Source organism: Magnolia sinica, chromosome 16 (assembly GCF_029962835.1).
Source record: "Magnolia sinica isolate HGM2019 chromosome 16, MsV1, whole genome shotgun sequence".
In the NCBI taxonomy this organism is placed as follows: domain Eukaryota; kingdom Viridiplantae; phylum Streptophyta; class Magnoliopsida; order Magnoliales; family Magnoliaceae; genus Magnolia; species Magnolia sinica.
Window position 1 is genome coordinate 65314430 of NC_080588.1, and position 12663 is coordinate 65327092.

Genomic DNA, 12663 nt, shown 5'->3' on the forward strand with positions numbered 1-12663 from the left:
ACATTATCCAAAACCTTCCATGAATAGAAGACAAGCTGGAAGAGTCGAAGTAGGTGGCTGATATTTTGGTTCAGGGTGTTTATAGAGTGTCTCTTTCTATTGAGGATTCTCCCTCTTCCTTGATGTAGCTCACTTAAAAAAAAAAAAAATAAATAAATAAAAAATCTTCAAATAAGAGAAGAAAAAAGAAAGAAACAAAGAAAATAAAACAACAACAACAACAGCAAGAAGCTTTGCCAGCCAAAGAAAGACACTCACTCCTCAAGCTATCAGTACCGTCAACATAGATAGTTGTCTTAGTAGAGTAATGCCAAACTCTCACACACTCTACTTTGACTGCCTTCTCATCCTAGCAACCATCTTCCAACACTTAAACAACCATCTTCCACAAACTTAGACCACCATTTTTCCAATATTTGATCTTTCACACCATAATTGCCAATTTACCATTAGAAGCTCCAACACTTGTGTTAGTTTGGAAAAGATAAATAGGTATATATTTATGGCAATATGCAAGGTTGAGATATTCCAGTTAACAGAGTTTTACATCCAACCACTCGAATAAAAAGAGGGCTTAGGTCCTCTTCATTAGTAAACCTACAACTTGCTGGCAAACAGGACTCCCAGCATGAGAGGCTCGTATCTTGGTGTTCCAAACCATTGATTTGATGGCTAACACTATTGATGAAGGTTGACCGAGAAGCCTCCTAGATTGGATGATCCTAAACCTTCTATTGGTTGTGGACAAATAGATAGTTAAGAGAGTACAGAAATGGTCAACATTCCAAGGAGAAAGGTACCGAAGGGTGGTCATCCAATCTGGGAGATTTCCAAGGCATCTCTCAACCAGAGCGAGGGCCATCGATCAACAGTTGAATCACTAAAACATAGGCCCCATATTCAGGGAACCCTGTGTGTGGGAAACTGTTTGCTGCCGAGTGAGATCCTATGATTCCTCATGAAGAAAACCTTTTCGCAAATTCCAGAATCTAGAACATGACTGCTCAAAATGCCATCCACATCAGTCTTGTTTCCCTTTCACATGTGCACTGTTGAGAAATAAGTTTATAAGGGCCTCTTTGTAATAAAATGAATGAGGGCTTATTTGTAATTTCATTATAAGCTTTTTTTTTATAAAAGAATGAGAATAGGGCAGCCAGCCCTAACTTCTTTCTCGTTTCATTCTTCTTCTCTCTTCTCTCTTCCTCTCTTCTTCCTTCCCTCTTCCAATCTATCAGTCCTATCACTGACCCTCATCTTCTACTTGGTATCAGAGCAAGTCCTTTGGGTGGGACCCATTGCTAACGTCATCACTCCATGCGGGAAGCATCAACAGTGTATCTTTGGTTAGGTCCCTTGATGGAGAACTGTATGGCATTCAAAAGATGGTGGTTTTAGAAGATTTTGGTAATTTTTTCAACATTTATCGGATTATTTTGTGGGAAGATGTCTGTTTCTGAAGACTCAAGTTCCATTTCTACAATAGGTATCTATTGTGACAAACCCAATGAGCCAATCACAACTGTGAAGTTGGATGGTACGAATTTCTTGAATGGTCTTAATCTGTCAAGATGTGTATTGGCAGGTGAGGGAAACTAGGGTATGTGAATAGTCAGATTAGAGAACCAGTTATGGACAATTCCTCATATTACTAAAGGTTTTTTGTTCCAACAGACAACCAAAGAAATATGGAGATAAAGTTAGCAAAACTTCAAGTGACAAAATATTGCTCATGTCTATCAATCGTGTCGGCAGATTGCCACTATCCATTAGGGGGAGAAAAGTTTTGCTACATATTACTCCACTCTACAGGGTCTGTAGGAAGAGTTTGATTATTATCATTTATTACAATGTTATACTAATGTTGATAAGGAGAAACAAACAAACAAGTCGAACATAACCGTATATTTGATTTTTTGGCTGGGTTGAATTTTAAATACGAGTTTATCCATGTGCAAATTTTGGGGAGAGATGGACTTTTGTTATTAGACCAAGTTTATTCTTTAGTACAAAATGAAGAAAGCAGGAAGAAGGCCATGCAACCAATTCCTTCTAACAGTAACCACTTGGCCGTTTGAAACTCTTCCAGTCCCCTTAGAGGTGGAAAATGACTCAATTGGGAGCTCAATGAGAGGAAAGAGAGACATCTTCCTTTAGTTTGTCCTCTTCTTGTTCCTGACCCCGTTCCTTGCAGTTCGTTAACTGATGTCCCAGTTAATCTAGGGCATACTACCACTAATACTGGTACTGATATAGCGAAGGAACTACGAGTATATTCGAGACACTAGAAAGGGATGATCATTGAGACACATCCACTCATTGATTCTAATTCCTTGGAACCAGGTATTGTTTTTCTTTTGTTAGTGTTGTCAGAAGCCTTCAATTTGACTTTGGGTCTCTCAACCGGTCGAGTGAGCCGCTCGACTCAAAGTCCAGCATGCTGTTATTTTTGGTGTTCGGGCTGCTCGACTAGTCGAGGGGGTTCCTCGAGCAGTCGAGGTAACGCAAATCCTGCGCGGACTGCGTAAATTTGAGGCGGTTTCCGGACTTTTCCGGACTAGGTGCATAAGTGGAGTTTCCTAAACTATAAATAGGGGTCCCTAGGGCTATTCTAATGTATTCTAAAGCTTTCTAAAAGTTTTTCAAGGGTTCTTAAAGGGTTCTAGGGTTATCAAAGGGTGTAGCAAGGGTGAGATTCGAGATTGTTCGAATCGGGTAAGTCTTCTCTCTTGTAATTTCTTTTCATAGTGGATTTCTGTCGCTTTGTGCCGTGGTTGTTTCCAGTAAGGGTTTTCCACGCTAAATCTTTGTGTTCTCTTGTGATTGCTTGTTGCTCTTAGATTGCTATCCTAGATCTAGATCTGTGTGATTCCGCACCACATATCCCCAACAAGTGGTATCAGAGCAATCGTTGAGGCACAGATTTGAATCTGCAGGATTAGTAATAATGGGAAACGGCAAGTTTGATATTGAGAAGTACTCAGGCAAAAATAATTTTGAGTTATGAAAGGTTAAGATGATTAGCCTGTTAACCAAGCAATGCGAGATTAAGGCTCTTGAGGAGCGGAAATCTACCATGAAAGATGATGAATGGGAAAACCTTGATAGTAATGCTTTAGCCTCTATCCGTTTATGTCTCATGGATGAGGTTCTCTATAATGTTTTGTGAGAAAAAACTGCGGCTAGTTTGTGGGCAAAGTTAGAGAACATCTATGCAAAGAAGTCCTCCGAAAATCGCCTACACTTGAAGCTACAGTGTTATACCTTCAAGATGGCAGAGGGTGGAGATCTAGAAGCCCATATTAGCAACTTTAATAAATTGATGTGCAAATTGTTGGATATGGAGGAAGTGGTCAAAGATGAGGAATAGGCATGTATATTGTTGAATTCTTTTTCTGCATCATATGAGTCTTTCAGGGACATGATGTGCACCACAAATAAAACCCTAAGTATTGACACCGTTATCTTAGCCCTTCAAAGGAAGGCTATGAGAAAGCTAAACGATGACATGGGGGCATCTTCCGATGCACTGATTACGAGGGGCAGAGATTCTGATTGAGGTACAGGATCTTCTAGACCTAAATCGAAATCCAAGGACAAGGGCAAAGGAAAATTAAAGTGTTGGAATTGTAGTTGTCTGGACACATGAAGAAAGATTGTAGAAATCCTAAAACGAAGAAAGAAAATTTAGCGACTTCTTCCAAGGAGGCCAATGTGGTCACATCTGATGAAGAATCAAGTCCTGGTGATGTTCTGTCTGTTTCCATGATTGGCCACTTACTCGATAATCATAAAGACGAGTGGATACTTGACACAGGAGCATCTTATCACATGATTCATCATCGGAATTGGTTTACCAGTTACAAGGAATGTGATGGTGGATAGGTTTTTATGAGCAATGACAATGCCTGTAATGTTGTGGCTATTGGTACGGTGAGCATCAAGATGTTTGATTGGATGGAGCGTACCTTGACTGACGTCAGGCACGTTCCTGATATGAAGAAAAGTCTGATTTCTCTCAATGCACTCGAGGCTATAGGGTGCAAGTTCACCGGTATTAATGGTGTCCTTAAAGTTTCAAAAGGGGCACTCGTGGTTATGAGAGCGCAAAGGCACGGAAACCTTTACAGGTTGATTGGGAGCACTTCAACAGGTGGAGCGGCAGCAGCTATTGCAGACTCCACGTCTCTATATATGTGGCATGCTCGTCTGTGCCATATGAGCAAGCGAGGCATGGAGGTACTTTCTGATCGATGTTTGATTTTAACTTTTAAAAATTCTGATTTAGATATATGCGAGCATTGTATATATGGTAAACAATCTAGATTGTCTTTTAAATCTAGAAAACATGTTTGTAAGGGAGTGCTTGATTATGTGCACTCTGACATATGGGGGTCATCGCCAGAAGTTTCCATTAGGGGGTCATCATGGTTTGTTTCATTCATTGACGACTACTCCAAGAAAGTTTGGATTTACTTCATGAAACGTAAATCCGAAGTTTTCACCATATTTAAGTAATGGAAGGCAATGGTGGAAAAACAGTCAGGGCGAAAAATAAAGGTTTTGAGGACTGACGATGGTGGAGAATTTACTTCCACTGAATTTAATGATTATTGCAAGGATGAAGGGATCATCAGGTACAAAATAGTGCGCCACACGCCCGAGCAAAACAGTGTGGCTGAGCGAATGAATTAGACTCTCCTGGAGAAGGCCAGATGCATGTTAAGTAATGCTGCGTTGGGTAAGGACTTATGGACTGAGGCCGTTAACATGACTTGTTATTTGATGAACCGGTCTCCTTCAACGGCAATTGAATGTAAAATCCCAGAGGAAGTATGGAGTAGTCAGAAAATTGACTACTCGGATTTACGCATATTTGGTCGTGAGGCTTACTCTCATATACCGTCAGTTGAAAGAGATAAGCTAGACCATAGGGCCAAAAAGTATATCTTTGTTGGCTATGACATTGGTGTGAAAGGTTACAGGTTATTCGACAAGGTCACACGAAGGTCATCACTAGCCGTGACGTTAGATTCGATGAAAGCTCCCTATTTCGCAAGAATGATCAAAAGGAGTAAGAGGAACTACAAAAGGTGATCGTAGACGTCCAGATTGACACAGATAATACTCAGGCAGAGACAGATGCGAAGACAGAGGTACAGGATCAGGTGGAGTATCCACCTGTGAGAACGAATCCACCGCGTGATCGTAGGTTACTGACAAGATACAGGGACGATTCTTATATTGCATATACCCTCATTACAGATGAGGGGGACCCATCTACTATTCAAGAGGCTCTTGATGAGCCTGATGCAGAAAAGTGGAAGGCGGCTATGGACGATGAGATGGACTCGTTGCACAAAAATCACACATGGGAGCTGGTGAAGCTTCCCATGGGCCGGAAAGCAATCGGATGCAAGTGGTTATTCAAAAGGAAACAGGATAGATATAAAGCAAGGTTGGTAATGAAGGGTTATGCTTAGAGAGAAGGAATTGACTTCACAGAGATATTCGCGCCGGTGGTTAAGCAGGTATCTATCAGATTCGTGTTGGCGCTGGTTGCCCAATACGATCTCGAGCTGGAACAGATGGATGTGAAGACTGCATTTCTGCATGGAGAATTGGAAGAGCAGATCTACATGAAGCAACCAGAGGGCTACGACGTTAAACGGGCAGAGAAAAAGGTTTGCAGGTTAATAAGGTCATTGTACGGCTTGAAACAATCACCTAGGCAGTGATATAAAAAATTTGATTCTTTCATAGTGAGTCAGAAATTTACTCGGAGTGAATACGATCACTGTGTTTATTACAAGACACTGAGTGATGGAAAATTCATCATCTTAGTACTGTATGTTAATGATATGTCTGAAATCAACGTACTGAAGACTCAGTTATCAGGGACATTTGAGATGAAAGATCTGGGGGCTGCAAAGAGGGTTCTCGGCACAGATATTCATAGAGACAGGAAGAGGAACAGGTTCTGGTTATCACAGGCAGAATACCTTGAAAAGGTATTGATCAAGTATGGGATGGATCAGGCAAAGCCAATGAGCGTTCCCCAAGCGGCTCACTTTAAGCTTTTCTCAGAACAATGTCCTAAATCCAATGAGGAAAAGCAGGTTATATCTCATGTGCCCTATTCGAATGCGGTTGGCAGTTTAATGTATGTCATGGTCTGTACGAGACCGGATATTTCACAGGCAGTCGGTGTTGTGAGCAGATACATGTCAAACCCTGGTAAGTAACATTGGGAAGCGATGAAATGGCTACTTCGATACATTCGAGTTACGAAAGACTACGTCTTAACTTTTGAAAAGACAGGAACAAAGTTGGTAAGGTATGTGGATTCTAACTACGCAGGCAGTATAGATTCCAGGAAGTCTACTTCAGGATACTCGTTTGTACTAGCGGGTGGAGCAATTAGTTGGATGTCGAAGCTTCAGTCCGTAGTGGTTCTTTCCATGACCAAAGCAGAATATATGGCAATGACGGAAACGTTTAAAGAAGGTGTTTGGCTTGGAGGCATGATAAATCAGTTAGGACTTTAGCAGGAGACCGTGCTGGTTAACTGTGATAGCGAGAGCGTTATCAAGTTGGCTAAAATTTCTGTTTATCACTCACGTACTAAACACATTGATGTTCATCACCACTTTATCCGACAAGTGCTTGAGGAAGGAGGTGTCACACTGGAAAAGATTCACACTAGCATGAATCCAGCAGACATGCTCACCAAGGTCGTTCCTACAGAGAAGTTCAAGTTCTGTGCAACTTCTCTGGGCTTGGCAGTTGTCAGAAGGTTGAAGCTATGATGTAATGCACGAGTGTGCACGAGAAGCATTGATTGAAGCTATGATGTAATGCAGAGATAAGAGAGGAGGTCAAGCAGCTACGCAGTTGAAGGTTGAAGACTTGGTGGAGATTGTTGTCAGAAGCCTTCAATCTGACTTTGGGTCTCTCGACTGGTCGAGGGCCTGGCTCGACCGATCGAGTGAGCCGCTCGACTAGTTGAGCACTGCTCGACTCAAAGTCCAGCGTGCTGTTATTTTTGGTGTCCGGGCTGCTCAACCAGTCGAGGGGATGGCTCGACCGGTCGAGGGGGTTCCTCGACCAGTCTAGGTTACGCAGATCCTGTGTGGACTACGTAAATTTGAGGCAGTTTCCGAAGTTTTCCGGGCTAGGTGCGTAAGTGGAGTTTCCTAAACTATAAATAAGGGTCCCTAGGGTTATTTTAATGTATTGTAAAGCTTTCTAAAAGTTTTCCAAGGGTTCCTAAAGGGTTCTAGGGTTATCAAAGGGTGTAGCAAGGGTGAGATTCGAGATTGTTCGAATCGGGTAAGTCCTCTCTCTTGTAATTTCTTTTTATAGTGGATTTTTGTTGCTTTGTGCCGTGGTTTTTTTTCCCGCAAGGGTTTTCCACGTTAAATCTTTGTGTTCTCTTGTGATTGCTTGTTGCTCTTGGATTGCTATCCTAGATCTAGATCTGTGTGATTCCGCAGCACAAATCCCCAACAGTTAGTTCATAATTTTTTTCTAAAGATAATCCTCCCTTTGCTATACAAAAAGGGAAGCGTCAGTGTACTTCACATCCTATATCTAAGTTTGTCTTATATGACCTTGTCCCCTTCCTATCATACTTTCTTTTCTTTAGCTTCCTTTTGTGTCTTTACCTTCAAGATTTCAAGAGGCAATGATGCAGGACAATTAATCACTTGCTCTAAAAGCTCGAACTGTTAGAGTATGGCGAATTAATCCCTTTATCTCATAGCTTAGGCCCCACATCTCATGGGTAAGGACCTCGGTCGAACCCCCCTCATGGGCCCCAAATCACACGGGCCGCCCACCTCGAGTCCCATAGGCTACCCCACTCGAGCTCGGTGTGAAATGCGCATTAATCACCCCCGATGAGGAGTCTCGAACAAGAGACCTCCCCCGTGGGCCCTGCCCACCCCGAGTGTGCTCCTGCATCCCACAAGCGACCCCTCGAGCCCGGTGTGAAAATGCCCCTGCATTAATCACCCCTGGTGAGGAGTCTCAAACACGAGACCTCCCGCTCTGATACCAATTTGATGGAGGACAATTAACCACTTACTCTAAAAGCTCGAACTGTTAGAGTATGACGAATTAATCCCTTTTATCACATAGCCCAGGCCTCACATCTCATGGGTTAGGACCTCGGCCGAACCCCCTCGTGGGCCCCAAATGACATGGGTCACCTACCCCGAGTGTCCCCGCATCCCACAGGCTACCCCACTCGAGCTGTGTGTGAAATGCGCATTAATCACACCCGGTGAGGAGTCTCGAACACATGGGTCACCCACCCTGAGTGTGTCCTCGCATCCCACAGGCTACCCCACTTGAGCTCGGTGTGAAAAAAAGGCATGTTGAAACTGATAGACTTGCCTAAAGGAGCCAGTAGGTTACAAATGGGTCTTCACCGTGAAAGACAAGGAAGATGAATCCATTGAAAAGTACAAAACTAGACTTGTTGCTAAGGGGTACACTCAAACATAATGGAATTGACTACAAGGAAACATTTGTGCCTATAGTCAAGATGAACTCCATACGGTTCTAGTTGTCACCTGCAACGAATTTTTCTTAGCTATTGTATCAGCTAGATGTATAGAATGCGTTTCTCCATGGAGACTTAAAGGAGAAAGTGTATGTGGCTCTGCCACCTGGTTTCAGGTTCCCCAACAATGAAGGAAATGTTTGCCGGTTAAGGAAGCCTATTTATGGTCTCAAACAATCTCCCAGGCTCAGTTAGAGAGGTTCAACCAGGCAGTGTTCGAATTATCTCCAATATTATCTTTATCTCTAGCTCAACGATACCGATAACACTGGTAGCGATACCGATAACGTTGGTAATATAAAAAATTCCAAGTATTAGCAATGTATCGCTAAGTATCGCTAATGTATCAATATCACTAATATAATCGCCAATATTTTCAACTATGTAAATTCTAGGTGTCACTTGTATTGCCAATGCATCAATATCAACAATGTATTGCCCATATTTTCGACTATGTAAATTTTAGGTAATGCTTGTATCATAAGTGTATTAGATGATATTTCAATAATATCGCCAACGTATTGATATCATCAAAATTTTGTTTATTAGAAAAAAATATATATATTTCAATTTTTTTCATGGGCACATGGTTGTATCGTGTTCAATTTGTCATTGATAATATCTCGATCTTATTGATATCGCAGCATGTGTGATGTTGAGACCACAATCTTTCATTTTCTTTCCAATTGTTGATGGATTTCTTGGTGAAATATCATGTGTTGTTGATATTTTGCAATATCGATGCATGTTTAGATGGAAGGTTGGATGGTTAAATAGGTAGGATGGGATGGTTGGACTGATTTCTTACAAGTGCGCATGCTTTTAAGGCCCCATTAAATGGAAACTTGTTATGAATGTGTTCTTTTTGCAATTTTTTTTAATTTCTAATTATACAAATATGTACATTTTAACATCTCCTGACGTTTCACTGAAAATTCCACCGTTTTCCCCACGTTTTCCTGCATTTCCAGTTATTAGTGATATTATCGGCGATATCAATATTGTTTCTGTATCCTTGGCCAGCGAAACTTGTAGCGATACCGATATTTTGAACACTGCAACCAGGTAGTGAAGAGGATTGTTATTCCCAGAGTCACACCAATTATACTCTCTTTGTAAAGCGACGAGGACTTTGGGAAGAGATATATCAGAGATTGGTTGGCTGATTACTCCATCTATCTATCACTCAACCTAATATAACATATGTAGTAAGTGTGGTAAGTCAGTTTATGTAGGCACCACAAGTTCCTCACTTGGAAGCTATTGAAAGAATCCCAAGGTATTTGAAGACATCACCTGGGAAGGACCTCTTATTTGTGATCATGGTCATCTCGACATAGAAGCCTATATTGATGCAAATTAGGCCATTGATGTAGATGGCCAAAAGTCAACTACAAGATAGTGTACTCTTGTGAGAGGAAACTTGGTTATGTGGATAAGCAAGAAACAAATTGTAGTGGCTAAGTCTAGTGCAAAAGCAGAGACTAGGGCTATATGGCTTATGGTGTAGCAGAGTTACTTTGGTTGAAAATTCTGTTACGTGATTTGAGAATCATCGCATATTCTCCCATGAAGTTGTTTTGTGATAGCAAGGCAACCATCAGCATTGCACAAAACCCAGTTAAGCACGACCGTACCAAGCACATTGAAATTGACAGGAACTTCATTAGTGAGCAAGTTATCTATTAAGAACTTTTCTTACCTTTTGAAACGACTGAGAATTAGCTTATTGTTAAGACAAAGTTAGAATCTATTCTTAGCAAGCGTGGCATGATAGACAATTATGCCTAGCTTGAGAGGGAATGTTGAGATATAAAGTTTATAAGGGCCTCTTTGTAATAAAAGGAATGTGAGGGCCTTATTTGTAAGTTTGTTATAAGCTTTTTATAGAAAAAAAAAAAAATGAGAATAGGAAAGCAGGCCCTAACTTCTATACCCATTTTTCATTCTTCTTCTCTCGTCTTTCTTTTCCTCTCTTGTTCCTTTCCCTCTTTGAATCTTTCAATCCTAGCACCTACCCTCATCTTCCACTTGCACCATATGACAGAATAAGCAAGCATGATAAGTTGATATCATTTATGGTAAACTGTAAATGAGACTAATCAAAATAGCCCCAAAAAGATTGAATTCTTTATATATTTTGCAGAATGCTCTTTCTGTCCCTTCAATTTCATATTTCTGCATGTTATAAGGGCATTATCATGTACCACAAATTGAATTAATGACCTCTTACATATGATGGTTATAAACTTTTGCATCAATGTGGCAGAAAAGCACTTCTGAAACAAAATGTTCTTCAAGTATACGCAGCAACCAAGACATTCAGATTAAGCATATGGCTGGTAATCCACAATGATTATTTCAGTGCGACATTAATTTGTTAGTGTGCAGAACTTTAACGAGTTTATCATATGAATGTATTTCCAAATGCCCATTCTGGTCCACAAGAAAACAACTTCAGTTACTTAAAAATCATTTTTTAATCAAGAATTGTTCAATAAATCATCAATCTCAGTACGCAATATGTGCATACCTGTAAAACAAAAGCTGAAGATGACAATGACAGAGCAGCACCAATCACTACAGCCTCATCAATACTTCTAATGTTGACCTGCATTTCACTTAAACCAGATAGCATTAAAAATACTATAGACAATGTCCAAAAATATGGAAATGGAATTATTAGTTAAATGAATACAAGTAATTTCAAAGTAAAATACATACAAATTAATTTCAAATGTCATAGACAACTTCGAACAACTCACATAAATATAATCTCAGAGAATGGAGGACTTCAAAACAATCCTGTATTGCATTTCAGAAAGAAAAAAGAAAAGAAAAGAAAAGAAAAGAAAAGAATAATCTTTTCACGTGAACACGTGAAATAGGAAACATCAAACACCCCAGACCATAAACATTTAAGCAGGACAAACTGGTTCCTAATCAGATCAGAGCATGGTGGCTCCAAGACAATCCTGCATTGCATTTCATAAGGAAGCAGCAAACAAAAGAAGAAGAAAAAGGAAGCAAACAAAATCCAGACATGACCGTAAAATGAAAGCCTCCAACTTTGATGTCAATAAAGTTAGATTAGTATAGTTCTTACCAGATCAGGCCTTGAGTGGAAAAGGAACTCCAAAATCTTTGTTCCAACGGCCCCATTTGGTGGAAGCTCAAATGCCGTAAAAGCAAGGGTAGACAGAACAACCTTCAAGAATAATAATAAATTAAAAAAACTTAATGAATTCCTCACCCATCTAGCATGCACGGAATAACTAACTACTGTACTAGAAACAGCATAGCAAAACTAGTCATCATAGAACAACTAGCAGCACAGGCTTAAACATGTAAGATCACAATGGAAACATGTTTCAAAATCAAATTTTAAATCCATTCCCCCAGAACTCCTCCAGATGATATCCCTTGCAAGGCCCTTTGTAAAAGGACCACCAAATTTTCTTTTAACTGGACAAAATTAATATTCACTAATCACTACTCCATCTCTGAGTAGCTGTCTAATGTAACTATGCCTCAAACTCATGCGTCTGGGTTTCCCACTTTAAGTTTGGTTATAAGATAGTGACAATGTTTGCCCACTATCATAATGTAAAGATATAACAAGCATTAGCTTTCGATCATAAAGGAATCTCTAATAACAACTCCATTAGCCATTCTGCTTCTTTGCCAGCTGCAATCAATGCAATTAACTTTAATTCCATTGTGGAATGAGTTATGCATTTTAATTCTTGGATGCCCAAGACACAATGGCTCCATCAAGTGTAAAGACCCACCCATCGACTTGTTATAATCTGTTATCCAGCTTGCATTGGTGTACCGCTTCAAGTAAAGTTGGATATCTTGGAAGTCTAATCCATAATCCATCGTCTTTTTTAATTATCTAAAAATCCTACATACAACATTTCAGTGTATATGACTATGATTATTTGTAAACCTACTTAGTACTTCCATAGCAAAGGCTGCATCAGGTCCAGACGTCCAGTACATTGCAACTACCAATCACAGTAGCATATTGTAGTTGAGATATGCATCTATCTTCATTTTTTTTTCTATATTTTATGCTAGAATCTAAAGGT

At 40.2% G+C, this 12663-nt stretch overlaps 1 protein-coding gene across 2 annotated transcripts in view; it reads right to left on the reverse strand.

Annotated features, from left to right (window-relative positions):
• Positions 1 to 12663, reverse strand: part of LOC131229449 (K(+) efflux antiporter 3, chloroplastic-like) — a 47858-nt gene that overhangs the window by 12434 nt on the left and 22761 nt on the right. For both annotated transcript variants that reach the window (XM_058225410.1, XM_058225409.1), the window contains exons 5-6: positions 11676 to 11777; positions 11103 to 11180 (exon numbers count right to left, since the gene is read on the reverse strand). In XM_058225410.1, coding sequence (XP_058081393.1) covers positions 11103 to 11180; positions 11676 to 11777 — 180 coding nt within the window. The remainder of the gene's footprint in view (positions 1 to 11102; positions 11181 to 11675; positions 11778 to 12663) is intronic.